At 44.5% G+C, this 16,552-nt stretch overlaps 2 protein-coding genes across 6 annotated transcripts; one reads left to right on the top strand and one right to left on the bottom strand.

Moving 5' to 3' along the window:
- Positions 1-2,942: 2,942 nt before the first annotated feature.
- On the top strand, positions 2,943-9,470 carry LOC116852405 (prolyl 3-hydroxylase OGFOD1). 4 transcript variants are annotated; one of them, XM_032832721.1, is made up of 4 exons: positions 2,943-6,133; positions 6,249-6,489; positions 6,677-6,777; positions 6,872-9,470. In XM_032832721.1, exon 4 carries the CDS (start codon positions 6,912-6,914, stop codon positions 8,763-8,765), a length of 1,854 nt encoding a protein of 617 aa, XP_032688612.1. In that variant the 5' UTR covers positions 2,943-6,133; positions 6,249-6,489; positions 6,677-6,777; positions 6,872-6,911; the 3' UTR covers positions 8,766-9,470. The 4 variants fall into 4 exon arrangements, with proteins under 4 accessions (XP_032688612.1, XP_032688611.1, XP_032688610.1 ...); XM_032832720.1 differs by having other exon boundaries at positions 6,677-9,470; XM_032832719.1 differs by having other exon boundaries at positions 6,249-6,777.
- Positions 9,471-10,369: 899 nt separating this feature from the next.
- LOC116852398 lies at positions 10,370-16,533 on the bottom strand. Of its 2 annotated transcripts, XM_032832704.1 has the most exons (5): positions 15,830-16,533; positions 14,468-14,610; positions 13,832-13,991; positions 12,220-12,454; positions 10,370-10,853 (listed from the first exon to the last, which is right to left on the bottom strand). In XM_032832704.1, the coding sequence occupies exons 1-5, from the start codon at positions 16,033-16,035 to the stop codon at positions 10,743-10,745; spliced, it is 855 nt and encodes a 284-aa protein (XP_032688595.1). In that variant the 5' UTR covers positions 16,036-16,533; the 3' UTR covers positions 10,370-10,742. The 2 variants fall into 2 exon arrangements, with proteins under 2 accessions (XP_032688595.1, XP_032688596.1); XM_032832705.1 differs by lacking the exon at positions 12,220-12,454 and having other exon boundaries at positions 10,371-10,853.
- Between the last annotated feature and the right edge of the window lie 19 nt (positions 16,534-16,552).

Genomic DNA, 16,552 nt, shown 5'->3' with positions numbered 1-16,552 from the left:
GAGAGAGAGAGAGAGAGAGAGAGAGAGAGAGAGAGAGAGAGAGAGAGAGAATGTACACTAGGATTCATGAGTGCCTTTACACTTCCGGTATCTAGAGAATTGTACTTTTTCGATCTGGTGCATCGCTTCTCAGTAAGCATGAATCGTGATTGTTACACTGAGAGAAGAATTTAGTAAATTTTATTATCAAAATTTGATTACTATTACTAAATGATAGACGTAAATATAGCGAGCCAAAGCTATGGCAATACTTATTAATTAATTTAGTTCTGTAAAATAAATTATTTATTTGACAGAAGTAAAATTTATTTGCTTCCAGAATATATTTGGTAAATAAAACTTATTGAATAGTTGAGCAAAATAAGCGATTTTGTAATAGTTACAAAATTTTTAGGTTCAACCAACTATCTGTAATAATAGATATTGAAACGATGTAATAGTTGCAAATGAATGAATTTTTCGTTGTGCTGCGACAAAACATACTTATACTGGTAACAAAATAGAACTCGTACCTACTGAATTTTTTATTATATGGGATATAACGATTTCATAACAATTATCAAATATCTGTTCATAACTGTAATATATTTCATATTAAATATTTAACATTAAGTAACTATTACTAAATTATTTAATTGATGTTACTGTGAATGCAATTACGTCATACTCCCGATCTATTAAATATTTGATAATTATTATCCTATTTACTATTAGTTACTAAGGATTCAATGAATTTCTGTAACTAAATGCAGTTTGTTATAGTTATCAGTCTTTTCTCTCAGTGTAGTTACTGAAAGAATAGACAACTAATTGTCACGATTCACGTTCACTGAGAAGCGATGCGCCAGATCGAAAAAGTCCAATTCTCTAGATTTCAGAAGTGTAAAGGCATTTATGAATCCTAGTGTACGTAAAATCGGCTGCATTAGCCGTGTTGGGGGCGGCAGTGGAGGAGGTTCTCCTTGTCCCTTATACGCAACGCGTCGTTGACACAATAGGTACAATGCTAGCTGGCTAGAGGAAATCAACGTAAACAGGGTCACCGGGGTAACCCTCGACACGGTTAATGGCACCACCGTTATATAATAAATAAATGCAGACTGGCAGCCGGTGCGAGCTTGCTCTTAAGAGTGATCAGCCGACTTGAAGATTCCTTTACACTCACCTATTCCGGAGATCTTCCGTACCTATCTTTAGTCCCATTTTACAACAGATGTTTTGAGTCCTAAGCCTTATGTCTTAAGCTCTAAACTGTGATGTATTTCCGGCTTCAAACGTTTTCGCGCTGCTCTAATTGTAAGTCCTAAGCCTTAAGCGATTTGGCTAACTCCCATCTAAAGCTTAATACTCGAGACTTAGAATCGATATAATTTCTCTGAAGCATAAAGCTTGGAATTTAAAACTTAGTTTATTGTAGAATGGGACTTATGCTGCGAATGCATTTTTTATCTATCGGGAACTCGAGTGCCCGTCAGAAGTCATCCTAAGCGAGCCTCGCTATCGGCTGTGAAGTTCACAATCCGTTCTTCAAAATCGATTTTAATGTGGAATTCTAACTGAGACTCTGTCCGATTGCAAGGAGGGATGCCAATTTTATCACTAACAGTGGCGCATTAAGAAAAGGATATTTTAAAAATTTATTTACGGCACATAAAATTTACCAATTTTTATTCAGAGAGAAATAAATTTTATTTTTACAGAAATAAACTTTGCATACAGCAAATTGTCAAGTATTCCCTTTTAGTGCATGTATAGCGCACACAGAGTTGAATTTTTTGCGAGTTTTGCAATATGCAAATGAACGTCGTGAAGACTGAAAGTAAGACAGATCTCTTCGGAAGCAGAATCGAAAGATCAGATTGATCGAGAGTCCGCCACGAAACAGGGGAATCTCCCCGATGCGGTGAGCGGGCAATGAGCTATAAATTATCGCTTTACACCCAATCATAATTTGCGAATTCGAGTCGTAAGCTGATTCACGACGATACCGGCCGGATCGTCGTCGCTGGAAACCGCTAAGCGCGCACACACCGCTAACCGAGTGAAAAAGGAGCAGAAAACAACACGGTCGCGCGTGTGCGTGTACGCACGTACATGCGTGCGTACGTGCGTGCGTGGACGTATCTCACTTCTTCCTGGTGCGAGACGCGCGTAACGGTTCGCGCGAGTACGGTCGTATTAATCGACGTACCGCGAACTTCAACGACGCCTTAATGGCGAGACTGACAGTTCAGCGAGTGAAGTGGCGCAATCGTTAAACTCGGCGCTCGCCGGTGGTATTCCATCAGCGAGGGGCCAGACGGGGAAGGATAATGACCCACCTCATCGTGGCAAGTGCGATCACCGATTAGGGATCCCCGTCTACCATCGGGAGCGTTCTTCTCCCGAGCGGCGCGTCGATCATCACCTCCGACACATTGACTGCCGCGCTAATTGCCACCGATTGTGCAAAAAATCTGACTGACAATTCAACTGTACAGAGGATAAATGTGATATCCGGAAGGCACATATCCCCCTCAGCTCGTTCGACTCAGCTCCTTATCGGCCATGCAAATGATATGATAGATATGATTGATCGTATATCGGGTTTTTGTTCCCACGGGAAAAAATAAACGAATATTTCGTGGCGCAACCGGCGACAATCACAGCGCGTTGAGCGCCGCACTTCTGTGAGAACCGATTGTAAGAGCCCGTGGCGGGCGTCACACGCATTGGTTATCGAGAATTGCAAATTGCTGATTAGAATTCGACCAATCGGGTGATCATGATTGCACGGCATTCGCGCAGCTGGGTCGACCAGTTGAGTCATCGTAACTTGCAATGCACGAGCTTGAAGCTACTGCGAGAATGAGATTTTCGACGCGGATATTTGCACAGATCTAGAATTGGCAAAGTCTAGAGGAGTCCGCAGACCATTGTCTCACCTGTCAGCTGAAGAAGAGGAAGGAACTTCAATTTGAGAGTTGAAGGCAACGCGGAAGATCGATAAGAAGAAATGTCGCGACGTTCCGACAAAGAGACCGAATTTTCACCACAACATTGCGCGGTGAACGTCAATCGCACGATACCTAGACGGACTGTAAGAAAAACGACGCCGAAAGTATATCGGAGCACGCACGCACATACACACATATACATACGTGACTGCACTCGCTGATCGATAGTAGTCGCGCAATCTACGAAACAGGGGAAAAACGTAGCGACTGGTTGAACGCGACGTTAAACCGCTCCACCACGGCCGGGACCATCGCCGTTCGGCGATATCGCGCACGGCAGAAGGTGAATAGCAAAGGGGGCTAAAGAGGGGGAGGAGTGAGAGGGAGGCAGGTGGAGGCAGAAGAACCTGCCATGGCAGAATGCCGGCGCGGAGAAGTTTCGAAATTCGAGTTCGCCGTTCCTCGCGAGAGGATAATAATCGCGGTAGGAGCCGCGAGGAAAGTCGCGAGCACGATTCAAGGCCGGTCGGATGTAATCCCACGAGCTCGCGAGAGAGAGAGAGAGAGAGAGAGAGAGAGAGAGAGAGAGAGAGAGAGAGAAAGAATAGAATAAAATAGAATAGAGTTTACTGAGCCATGAGATTATGAATCTTTTATGGCTTAAGTGATAGAAAAATGAAAATTAACTATGAATCTAAGTAATACAAGAATAACACAAATGACTGGCAGATTCAAAACAAAGAAAAGAATAAATAATAAAGCTGTAAAACAGGAATGTTCTCGCGATCGACTTGAAGGTTTCTTAAGCAAAGGAATATATTTGCACGCAGAGTTCGAAAGTTGTTAATTCTAGATTTGAGAAAAAAAAAGAGAGAACCAGAAAGGAGAAGAGTCGAATCGGTCGCGAGATCGCGACTCTAGGCGCGCTGCTACGCCGGCCACGGGGTATAATGATCGCCCCGTCGACTCGCTCGACTCCCTTTGCACCGGATACAGCGAGTCATCGATCGGTGACTTGCGTTCGGCAAGTGACTGTCCGGATGTGAAATGTGTCGTGTAAACGAGGTGCAACGATGTGACGCGAAGATGGACGTGTGGTGTGTGCTTCATGAGCGAGTCAACTCCGACTCCGTAAAAGGCGACACGCTGACTAAACAGACCCAATTCGACACGACGGTGATCGTTCTCGCCCCGGAGCAGTCGAATATTTTTCTCGCACCGTCACGCCGATCACGATTCACTGCCGAGTTGAGGCATCAGGCGCCGTGCCTTATGACCACGCTGGAGAGAATACACACCTGCTGCGAGAGAGTCGGCCGATACAATGCGGGCACGCAGATGCACTTTCGGGAGGAATCAAAATAGAGCGACTCCTGCAGGACCTGCAGGACTCACGCGCGGACGCGTAAACAAAATTGTAACCTCTACTGCGATCGCTCCACGCAATGTACGCGTGAGATCCCTCGGCGATTCTGCTTCGCACAAGGGAAACCAAGTTTCACGAGGGACACGAGGTGCCCTCGGATCGCCAGGTGTCCTTTCAGTCGTGTGATCAGGTGGTGATACTTGCGAGACCTGTGCGAACGCAACCGACGATCCTGCCCAGCGGAACGTACAAAAGGACACTAGCGAGAGCCCTCTTTTTCTCTCTCTCTCTCTCTCTCTCCCCGCAGGAGCACCGTGTGTCCTGGAGCGTGTGTTTACCTGGCCGTGGCTGCGGAAGGACCCCACCCTCGCCGAGACGATTGCGAGCGGATAGGCGACGTGCAGAAATGCGACTCGTAAGGAGGAAGGGGAAGAGAGAGACGGACAAACAGACAGACAGATAGACAGAGAGGGAATCGCGAACAATTCGGGGGTCGTTGGTCGAGAGAAAATGTCGAGGGAGGAAGGGACCGAGCGAAATTTGTTGCCATGTAACGCGAGGCTTGTCATAACGCAGTTATACGGATGGCGCGTGCTGACGCGCGGATCTCGGAAGTGATATTTATTTACTCACGGTGTATACGCGTTCCCACTGCGTCGGACTCCAGGATGACCGGCGGACGTATCCTCGCGGCAAGGTCGGATATCGACGCGACTCACTGCACGGCACCACGCACGGTTTCGCGCTCGAGATGTGCCCGGAATCTCCGCACGCGACCACAACGGCACCCGTCAAACGCGACACGCGTCCGCCATGTTGCCTGCGACCGCGGCGCTGGCGACGTCTGGCGGCCGGCGCGGCAACTAACCCGCGAGCGAACGCGCGAACTTTGAACGCGTCGAATTTCGCTAATTGAGTGGAGAACCCAAGAAAGGAGTTTATCGTCCGATGTTTCTATAAATGCGTTTGCCGGAACGGGAATCTGACGATGCGACAGCGATATCGCTCGATATTTTCCAGGTAGAACGGCACTGTGCAATATGAAATGAAAAATCATGTGTAAAAAGTGTAAAATTGCATATAAGATCCGAATGACCCGATAAATGTTCAGTTATTTGTGCAGCGTGTTGGCGTCACGTATACTTTAACACTTATCCAGCGGAATTTCATACAATTATCGATCTTGAGCATCTATGTGCAAAGTTAATAATCGTGTATAATGGGTTGTAAAACAGTTTGGACACAATGAAGTTGAGAGCTCACCAAACTATGAAAATTCACAATCATTATCGACTGGCTTATGCAATAATGATATGATTAAAAATGATAAGTGATAACAATTAAAAATAACAAAACATGTAATGAAATAAAAAAAAACTTCTAATATAATTACTGAGTAAGCCCGTCAATAATAATAAGTTTGGTGAGCTCCTAACTACATTTGTTATGTCTAAATCGTTCTGTATCTGAGTGTACAATTGCAAATTATATTTCGTTTAAACTTAATTACAATATACTTCTCGCTTCCTATTTCTCGTTCTCAGTCTTTTTCTGGCTTAAAGTTTGAGTCAGAAAGAGATAAGAAGAAAGAAAGAAACAGGAAGCAAAGAATTTTATTGTAGATTAGGCTTTAGACCCCATATATTGTTAGCCGGGAGCGCTGAGATCGCGCGTTACGTTCCTGTCTATCTTCGATCGGGCGGATGTTTCTCCGTAAGGTTAGTACATATTACTCCGTCAGTGTTACCGAAGTCGTCAATTGGCGTTGTCCAGGCACGAAGCCGCCAAAATATCCGCTTCTCCAAATTCAGACATTATTTGCGATTTCTCGGTACGTAAGATTGTCCAGCACTATAACCGGCGAACTACCACTGCCGAACGCGGCGACACAGTCAACGTAACATTTACGAAAAAGACGACTAATCCGATCTTCTTCCACTTTGCAGGGTACTACATGTGGCACTACTGACCACGTGGGTCGCACACACTGAAGAGCAACGACGTTGCCAAGACGTACTGTTCTCGACGGACGCATGACATCGTGCGACATCGCGACATTATTGTTCTCCGCCTCGGCATCGCCATCAACGCGAAGAGACACAACAGAAAACATTGCTGGCGACATCACTTAGGACCCCTGCTGGCGAGACGACGATCTGAGATTCGAGAGGTTACTGTTGGTAAATGGTACCGTATGCACCTAATACATTTGAGAATCGCGTATTATTTTCGAGGACTGACAGAAAAAGAGAGAGAGAAAGGAATAATTATAGTTGCAAGTCGTGAGCATTTTGTGATTTCTCCTTGAGTGAACTGACAGCTCGTCCAGTCAGATTCACAAGGAATAAAGCATGAGATATCATAACTCTTCCAGTAAAGAAGACACTTGGCAACAGAGAGAAAAATTTAGCTAGAAGATCTGTGGTCGAATACATTGAGATCGAGGAGATTTCTATGCCAGAGCGCAGCAGTAACGTATGTGCAATATTAGTGTTTTGAACCTAGTGAGAGCGTGCTGTATGAGAAGAAGATTGAAAGGATATTGAATTAAAGGACACAACATTTTCAGATCAAATATCTAGAGAGAGTAAATATTAGATACTAGAAGCATGGCCGACACAGACACAGAGTCACAGACAATTAAACACTCGTATCTCTCAGAACACGTAATCTCCAACGAACTGCAGAAGACATTCTCAGATCACTGGCAGAGTTTTCGTGACTGGAAGGAGAGCGGCATTGAGATCATGTCAAAACCCTTTAGAATCTGCAAAATAACAAACTTCCTCAGAAACAAAGAGTTCCTGGAGAAGGTAAAGGACGAGTTATTAGACATGGAATTTAAGCGCAAAGTTGTCGATCTCTACCAGTTCGAACAGACAACCGATTTGGACACCGTCGAGAGTGAGTACCTGACAAAGCTACGTGAGATCTTCCGGGAGGACGTGGCGTTGTGGATGGAGCTGAACACGGATATCACGCTCAATGGGAAGATCTCGATGTCGTGCTCGATCTACTTCGACACTGACCATCTGTTGTGCCATGACGATAACTTAGATGACAGAAGGATAGCTTTCATATTGTACATAATGGACGAGTGGTCGGTCGAGGACGGGGGCGCCTTGGATCTCTTCGACACGGGCGAAGGCGGCTTCCCGAGAGACGTGGTGAAGTCAATTATGCCGGAATACAACTCTTTCGTTTTCTTCGAAGTCGTGGATAACTCTTATCACCAAGTGGCCGAGGTGATATCTCCCGAGAAGATGAGATGGTCGATCAACGGCTGGTTTCACGGCCCCAAGAGGAGCAGCAATAGGCCAGCGAGGTCTATACAGACAAAGAGTCTCATCGAGCCGGACAACGCAAAGATAGAGCTGGACTCTTGGGTCTCGAAGAATTATCTGACCGCCGACATCGGTAAGCAGATCCAGGAGGAAGTCGAGACTAACTCCTTCATCTTTCTCAAAGACTTCTTCAAGCAGGACATGTATGAAGCACTCTCGGCTGACCTAACGTCGCAGGATATCCATTGGCGAATGGTCGGCCCCGCGGATGAACGTCGCTACGAGGTGGCCGACGAGCAGACCTTGCCGCGCCTTTTGAAAGAGTTCTATAACATGTTCAAGTCCATCTCCTTCTTCCAACAGCTGAAGGTTTACACAGATCTCGATCTGACGCCCAACAACGAGTCCATGAAGCCTAAGATGACGGTAGAGCTACAGAGGTGGTCGCAGGGCTGCTACACGCTGATGGTCGACAGAATGAAGACTGCGAGCTCTACGAACGGCAACGAGTCGACGGTGTCGTCGACTGACAACAATATAGACGAGGAGGAGATCGATATCAACAAGTACCCCGACATGCAGTTCAGCAGCGACAGCGAAGATGAGAACAACATTACACAAATGATCGCGGAATCCACCAACCACCACAACGATAAGACCAAATTTGCTGACAATGCTCGCGAGTGTGACACGCGAGATAGCCTGAAAAGGAAGCTGAGTCCTACCTCGCAGTCTTCGAGCGAGTCGGAGACTGACCTGAAGATAGCCAGACGTGATATAGAATCCTCCAATGACTCTTCGGACATATTGAGCAACTTGGACTCGGATTACAGCGCTGACAAGGAGGAGGAGGAGAAAGAGAAAGAAGATGAGGACAAAAGGGAAGTCGATGACGACGAGGAAGATGACGAAGAGGACAAGGGGAGATCCACCGCCGAGTCGGAGCTCGGAGAACTGGATCTTTTAATACAGTTTCACACTGATAACACGAAGGAACTTGACGACTCCATAGACTACGTGGATCCCCTCGACCCGAAGGGCGAATTGGTTCACGTCCCGGCAAAGGACAATCACCTTTGTTTAGTCTACAAGACCTCGAGCATCTGCCGGGTTCATCATTACGTCAATCATTATTGCAAGGACTATTTTTACAATTTGATATGCACGTATTATGAGTAGTCGCGCGTCAGAGGCATGTTTTTGAAATATATAGACTACCAAACTTCAGGAGCACGTTTCGGTGAACATGCACAATCCCAAGAGAAAAAAGTACCGAAGTTTTAAAAGCGGAACAATGCCCCGGAAAATCCCGAAAACCGAGTACATAGGGACAATTTCCCGAAATATTGAAGACCTGAAGTTTTCAGCAATTTGTATAACTTTTTGGGACAACTTCGTGCTTTCAATATTTCGGGAGATTGTCTCTGTATCCGATTCTCGCGATTGCGACTTCTCGGGACGTTGTCCCAATTCTTAAGTTTCGGAATCTTGATTTTTCGAGATTATGCAATCCACCCACGTCTCATTCATCGTGAAGATGAGAGAGATCGTAAGAATTTCGCAAGTAGCTCGTGAAAGCTCGGGGAATGCTTCTTTCACGAGTTAACAATCACTTGCTCTCATCATTACGACGAATGGAGTATTTTTCTGAAGTTTCTCGTCAATTGTGTGGGAATGTCGTGTGTACAGTAATATTCTTGTCAAATCGGTGTGATTTTATTGAAAGTAACTAGAAAAAAAATAGGAGAAGATATGCTCTACCAAATCTTGTATGAATGTCAACAAACGTTCTCGTATCGAGATCGGTAGTATTTTCTTTGCAAGTGAATTGTGTGTATATATGTTGTGTAATATTTATTATACATTAAATGAATTTCATCGGTACACTTAGCGGGTCCTTCACTCCTCGCGATGGCAAACGCGTCGAGCACGAATGCGTGCGCGTTTGAATTTTCGTGCAAAGCGCCGTTAAGTTCGAGCGTTCGGCGATATCTCGAGAGAAAATACACGAATAGAGTCAGCAATGTTAAACAAGTTTTTCATTAGAGAGATTTTGCAAGATTTGAATACACAGTGGATGCGAGCGAGTACTTCGAAATCTCACTCACTTTTAAGATCAAGATCGTAATGGAGGAACGTACAGAGTCATTTATTGAATGCGCTCTATAGATGGTGTGACAGAACCCTTCGTTTCATTCGTGAGAGTCACGGCAAACGTTTTTTACGGGGTTCATGCAAGTCGAGTAGCGGAGTGGTGTGCTCAAAGAGGAAAGCCCGAAGGAAAAGTTTCGACGCCGATCTCGGTGCTTCGCGCATACGTTATTGCAGCTGTTGTTTATTACTTTCTAAATTTCTCGGAATGGAATCTCACTTAAAACATGTGAAAAGCGATAGCTTCACTGATAACGGTAAGGAAAATATTGCTATCCGAAAAATATCCATCCGACGCTTCGGAATGGAGACTACTCTTTACGAATGAAAAAGCACTCGAATTCGAGTGATTCGCTTTGGACACTCTACTTTCGGAGTAAAATCTCATTCCGAGAAATTTTGAGTATTATACACGGTGTGTGAGAGGAAGAATATCTAAGAACTAAAAATTTTTCATCGATGGATACTATTAACATATTTACTTAGACTAATAGTAAAATATTTTTCAAATAATAAAATGTACGTTCTCTTAAAACATTAAGCTTTTCATAAAAGCAATCGTTTATTCTATCTAAATAAAGAAATTTAGATTTAAGTAAATATGCTATTAGTATCTACCGAAGAAATGTTTTTACTTTTTAGATATATTTTCTCAGTATACCACGCTGAAAAAAATTTTTTGAAAATTTATTTGTGGGATATAAAGTTCATTTCATTAAATGAACTTTGTATCCCACAAATACATTTTCAAGTATCTTTTTCTCAGTGCAGAAACTTCCTTTTCGGTCATCATTGAATGTGAGTGATACGTGTATTAGAGAGCAAGAAATTGGATCAATTAAAAACATGTGCACGTGATGAGAAAACATGTAATTCTGACGCTTCAAATACCTTTTCACTCAGAATCTCGCTATTCTCCGCCAGTCCTAAGATCTTGCAACTCGTGCAACTGGTTGGTGCAAGGAAAGGTCTCGGGAGAAAGAGATATAGAAAGAAAAGCGAGGCTTACGCTCTGTGAACGTGGTGATTGCACTCGGAATCGGGTTCCTGCACTTGAATCCTGGGTCGCGGAAAGCTCTGTTGTCCCGCGCCATCCTTGACCGCCTTCGTGGTGACCTAACACGTGATAAGCCGTTTTAGTGCGAACATCAGCACGGCACGTCGCGGCTTCGTCGTCGAACGCGAGCGGGGAGGAAGGTTGGAGCGCGCCGAACTGAATAGGGGACTTCGTCCGCGAACGTTCTCCCGCGTCTTCTATTTTGAGCGATCACGCCGGAAACTATTAATGGGCGCACCTATACAATACGGTTCCGTTCCGCGTGACTTCATCGGACATTCTTTAAGTAGTCGTGTACGTTCGTCTGATCGCTGCTCAGGGCTCCGCGGCTCCCTGCTCGTGTGATCGTACTAAATCATGACGTCAGGAGCAGGAAATTAGTTCTTCCACGTGTCACTATTCGCGTTTGGTCATATTTTTATGCCGACCCAGATTGACTTTTTCCAAACTCCGGTCAATCTTAGCCGATGGTTAACTGGCAGAGTTGCTAATGCTGACTTTTATCAAATGCTGTCGTTTAACTTAATCTACGTTTAAGTCTTCGTCTGAATAGAGTTGAAACTTAGATTAAGATTTAAGTAGCGTTTATACGAATGGACATAACTCACATTGCTGTTGGCAAAAAAATTGAGAGAGAAAGAAAGAAAGAGAGAGAGGAGTTAGGAATTTCAGTCGGCCATTTTTTATCAGTTAATCTTCCCCCTTCCCAATAGGCTCGATTATACATATAACCGGAGTCTGTAGAAAGTCTATCTCACACAAAAAAGTTTGATTGAAGTAATCAAATTTCTGTGATGAAATATGAACAAACTAAAAATTCTCTGTCTGAAATTACCAGAATTCTGTCGACGTTAATGAGATTTCTGATCAACTCCGACGGAATTGTAACTTCAGTCGGAATTTTCTGGTTCGTTTATATTTTTTTCACCAGAAATTTGATTAACCCAACCAAACGTTTTTTCAGTACAATCTTACTACTTACGTCTCATTGTTTGTGTTTTTCGGAATGTCACACACACAATCCTAAAATTGGATCTGCGGTCACATGGACGTAAACAATAAGTTCAAATGGCAAGCAAATTGAATCACACGTAAAGAGAATAATTAACCGTGTTTGGTTAATTTGCTTACTCAGCTCGAGTTCCATATTTACATTTCTGTGTGTGCTGTCGGCTTAAGGTTGACGATTTATAATGGGGCGTCTCAAGACGGTGGCTAACATCCGATTAACTCGTCGCGACGTGTGTGGACGGAATGGACGGTGCAAAGCGTCCGCTTCATCCCGTCAACGAGCTCGTTACTCGTAATTAGACCCGTCGATTACCACGCGCGCGCGCGCGCGCGCGAAAGTGAGAGAGAAACAGACAGAGGGAGAGAAAGAGAGATGAAGAACATAGGGGATCGTCCGGTAACTTGCTAGTCTACCTGGGACGTGGAGGCGATCCCAGCCATTCGTTTCCGCAGCTCGTTCAGTTGCAGCTCCTGCTGGAAGCTGGCGTCGCTCTCCTGCGACTCCTCCCGCCTGCCGCCCTCGATCGATTCCGTCGAATATTCGACTTGGACCCAGGGACAAATCGTCGGTGACGATTGCAGGGAGCCCTTGCTTCCGGGACGGGACAGGCGTGGAGAAAGTCGCCTCAGCAACGACACAAGTTTCGATCTAAGGTAATATTTTTCTATTCACATCCTGTACAGAGAGCGGGACGCAATGAAGACAATGACGAGACGAGGGCGAGGGTGTCTCATGAAAATACGATATTCGCGACAATTTATCGATCGTTCATCAGGATCGAGATTGCCGTTATTCACGATTGATACGTAACTACGCGCATCAGCAAATTAGCTTAATAGGTGCTTAATTATTATTATCTGTAATTAAAGTGTACTTTTAAATCCTTGGTGAATACAGAAAAATACTCCGATTAGAGGCAATAGTCATTAAACTTCTGACTTCTATTGAATCTTTAATGATTCCAACAAAAATTGATATTTAGTCTTTAAATACAACTGTTTAATCTTTCAACGTAAAAAACATATATACATATATTGAATACATGTATTGAATACATGCATATACTTTGATAAAAAATATTTGAACATTTCTTTGTGAGATATCAAGTTTATTCGCCGAAATAAACTTTATTTCGCGCAAAAATAAACTCGACACACCACAAGTAAATTTTTTCTCAGTGAATATTCTATGTTAAGAAAGTTTAAATAGTAAAAATTTGAAAACCAAAACAATATGAATGCCCAGGATTAGGTGCTTGCCCGGGAATTGGTACTTTCGGCTTAATTAGCGTTTGGCAAACGAACAACGTCACGACTGACACAATTTATACATCTTTGTCGCGTCGTTGCTTGTCGATCGTTTCTGCCGAGATGAACGCGTTTCTGTCGCGTCTCAAGTGTCCAAGAAAGACGGCTAGTTCAGCCGCGCATATTCCATAACGCGGCGAAACTATGCCGAATGAAAGCTGCCTATAGTACGGTCTTCGGGCCCCGTTAATTGTTTCATCAACGCGTAATCAATTAATCCTCTTCTCGTGCGTGCCGCGCGATCTTCACGTTTCCACCGAGAGTTTTACATCTCCATTACATTACACGTTCATCAAATAGAGATAGCAATCCGCGCTTTTCTTTTTCCCATTTCTTTTCCGTTTTATTTATTTTTCTTTTTTTTTTTTTTTTGCTAAATTAACCGACTGTTTTTAATGCAACTCGGCCATCGCGTTCGCGTGTCCTGGAATCCTTCTCCTCCTCCTCCTCCTCCTCTTCCTCCGCGTTCGTTGCTGGGATCTGCTGGCGATTTATCCGCCACGTTCGCCGATGATCCCTACTCGTCTCACCTCCGCCGCTGGATTTCTTTTCGACTGCTCGCTACCGTTATACTTTTCCGCTCGTCTGCCGCGCGAAACGGCCGCGAACGAATGCGCTTATCATAAATTACTCGCCCTCGCGTGCGAGCGCGCCGAACAGCGCACTTGCTTGCATGCGAACAACGAACGTACGCGGCGCGAATGCTGCATCAGCATACCTCGTGCTCGGCGTCTGGAGATGATCGGAAGTGAGAGGCGCGCTCCGAGAAAGCTGCTCGGCGCTTCGCGTCGCGTCCCGCCAATGAAGCCTGTTGGAACCGAAAGTGACGGACCGTCCTACCCTCCAGTCCAGGCTGCTGCTCTGTCTGGCTTGCAAACCTTCACAGAGAAGCCCGAAATGATTTACCATGACCGCCCGTCAAGTGTCTCAACAGGTAATGTACTGAAGAGTAGGTGAAGCTGGTAGACGAAGGTGAAGTGAAGCGAACTTTCGAAGGGACACGTGGCATGCTAAAGTTTATTCCTTTAACAGGAGCGTCAAGCTCCTGACGTCAAGGTCAACTGGAATTATCAGGGTGTACTTTCTTAAACGTTCGCGTTTGTAGTTTTTCTGAGTTTTTTATTTAATGCTCTTATTCTCAATTCTCTTCTATCGATGAAAGTGTCTGTAAATATGGCTTGTAAGCCTTTTGATTAACTTTCAGTGGCATTTAGAAGCACTTTTATCGGAGAGAATTTAGAACAAGGATTGAGGTCTTCAACAATCAAATGGCGGGCGCCAGCTTGAAAATAGGATATCTTTTTCAACTTGAAGTAGGAATTGTCTTATAAGAATCGCATAACGAGTGAATTACCTTGCTCGTTGGCGCTCTGGCCGACCCTCCAATCCAGAGAATTACTATTTCTATTCACGCTATAAATGTTATCACAGGATTTGGTGGCAAGGCATGTCGCCTGATGACGACGTCTCAGCAGTCTTGATACTGGTCCCAAGTTTCTGCAAAAACGCGTCGTTTCTCAGGTCGGCGATCATGTTTCGCGCGCGTATATCATCGGTGACCAGCAAAGAATCTCAAAAAACAAACGATTTCCGGCTTATCGCTGAAATACGATGTAAAGCGAGATAAAAGGTACCTACCGACGATATCGATCGTTCAGCGAAATTGTTATCTCGTTGAAACTGCGATTCCCTTATCGCAACGGAAAATATATCCGTCGGAGCATATACATTTATTCTAGACGGATATTCTATCGGATCATATATTGATATCAAGATCAGAATTTGATCAATCGATTAATATCGATCTTAGCTGCCAATCGAATTTCAAATCCGCTGCTCACGCACAGAGGAGAAAGATTTGTTTAAAACCAAATTCGATTTCCATATACACACAGAAAAATACATACTGCATTCAAATAATTGTCACTTGTCTAAAGTATTTCGTAAGTTCATACATCCGCAAATTTATCATAAATTTTTTATCATAAGCACCAGATTTATTAAAAATACATTCTGAATTCTGATAAGTTTACCATTTCACTCAAGAGTGTTAGAACAAAATTCCGGTTTACTTATTTCGGGTTTACTTATTTCCGATTTACTTATTTCTGGTTTACTTATATGGAATCGAACCAACTTGTTCTTAGATAAAATTTTATAATATCCTTGTAAAGAGAATAAAAATTCTTCTATTGAATACATGATAATGGATATTATCACACGGGAAAAAAATTTAGTTAAATTAATCAAATATTTAGTGAAATATGAATAAGTTAGAATTCTGGTTAAGAAAGACTAGAATTCTGTTCGAATTAACTGATCAACCAGAACTTGCAACTGTTCAATTTGAGCAGTTGCAAATTCTGATTAACCAGAAATCTTGTTTGTCTAACCAAAATATTATTAACTTGACCAGAAACGTCAGCTTCTGGTAAACGTCAACCAGAATTTCGGTTCGTTCATGTTTCATCAGATATATGGTTAATTTAGCTAAATTTTCTTTTCCGTGTGTGAAAAAGAGACTGTTGAAGATAACCATTATTTAGAAGTAATTACAAAGTAAACTCTTTTTTGAGCAGTAGAATGATATTTTTCTGTGCGTAAGAGTGAGAAATTTTACTTCCCCCCAACGGTTTGTTCGTTGTCACGTTAAACCACGCGTTTCTCTTCATGCGCGATCGAAGCAAAGAATCTCTTCGCGCGGGCGTGTACTCACTTCTTGAAGCGTCGTGCTTGCTGCTCGATCGGCGGCTTGCTCTCGGCCAGTCTGGCTTCCGGTTCCGGGCAGTAAGTCCCCACGCGCACGTGGCTGTAGGTCGCGCGCAGCTGCACCCCGTCCAACGGCCGGAAGTTGCTGCGCTCGATGGACGAGACGCGCACGATCTCGATCTTCGGCCGCGCCTCTCCGCCCCGCCGCTCCATGCTGAAGCTGAAGCGCGCGCAATTTGAGCCGCGATGAGAGATCGACGCGTTCTCCAGTCAATCGCTCTCGACTCCGTCCGGTGGGTGGTCCACCCTCCGCGCATCTTCCCGTGCATCCATCACAACAAGACCGCCGCGTCTTCTCACGCTGCAACTTCCAATCGAATCATCTCTTCGCCGTCTCCACCTTCCTTTATATTCTTCTTGCTCCTGTTATCTCACTCGTAAGAAATCGCGCGACCAAGGAGCCGCGCACGCCCACACCGAGAGAGAAAGAGACCAGAGAAAAATACGTCACTGGCGATACACCCGCGCCTCTCTGACGCGCACACGCACACGCATGTACAAAGTCGCTCGTGTAAAATTGCAAACAGAAAGCTACGGTGTCGCGGCGGTCGCTGTGTCGACGATAAAAAAGGTGCGGGGATTATCTTGACGATAATAACTGTCGTGCACGTAACGCGACGTTCCGACGCGTTTTCCCGCAGCCGCTACAGGTCCCCCCCCCCCCCCCCCC

Source organism: Odontomachus brunneus, unplaced genomic scaffold (assembly GCF_010583005.1).
Source record: "Odontomachus brunneus isolate Ranch 3 - 2012 unplaced genomic scaffold, Obru_v1 Obru_scaffold_222, whole genome shotgun sequence".
In the NCBI taxonomy this organism is placed as follows: domain Eukaryota; kingdom Metazoa; phylum Arthropoda; class Insecta; order Hymenoptera; family Formicidae; genus Odontomachus; species Odontomachus brunneus.
This window is presented reverse-complemented; position numbering and strand designations above follow the sequence as displayed.

What these genes read in the sequence shown, in the direction of transcription:
- LOC116852405 (XM_032832721.1), top strand. Translation starts at nt 6,912, where the DNA reads ATGGCCGACACAGACACAGAGTCACAGACAATTAAACACTCGTATCTC.
- LOC116852398 (XM_032832704.1), bottom strand. Translation starts at nt 16,035, where the DNA reads ATGGAGCGGCGGGGCGGAGAGGCGCGGCCGAAGATCGAGATCGTGCGC. An exon ending in CAAGCACGACGCTTCAAGAA is followed by an intron (nt 14,611 to 15,829) that starts GTGAGTACACGC and finishes GCGTTTTTGCAG; the next exon opens with AAACTTGGGACCAGTATCAA. An exon ending in GGATCGCCTCCACGTCCCAG is followed by an intron (nt 10,854 to 12,219) that starts GTAGACTAGCAA and finishes ATCACGTGTTAG; the next exon opens with GTCACCACGAAGGCGGTCAA.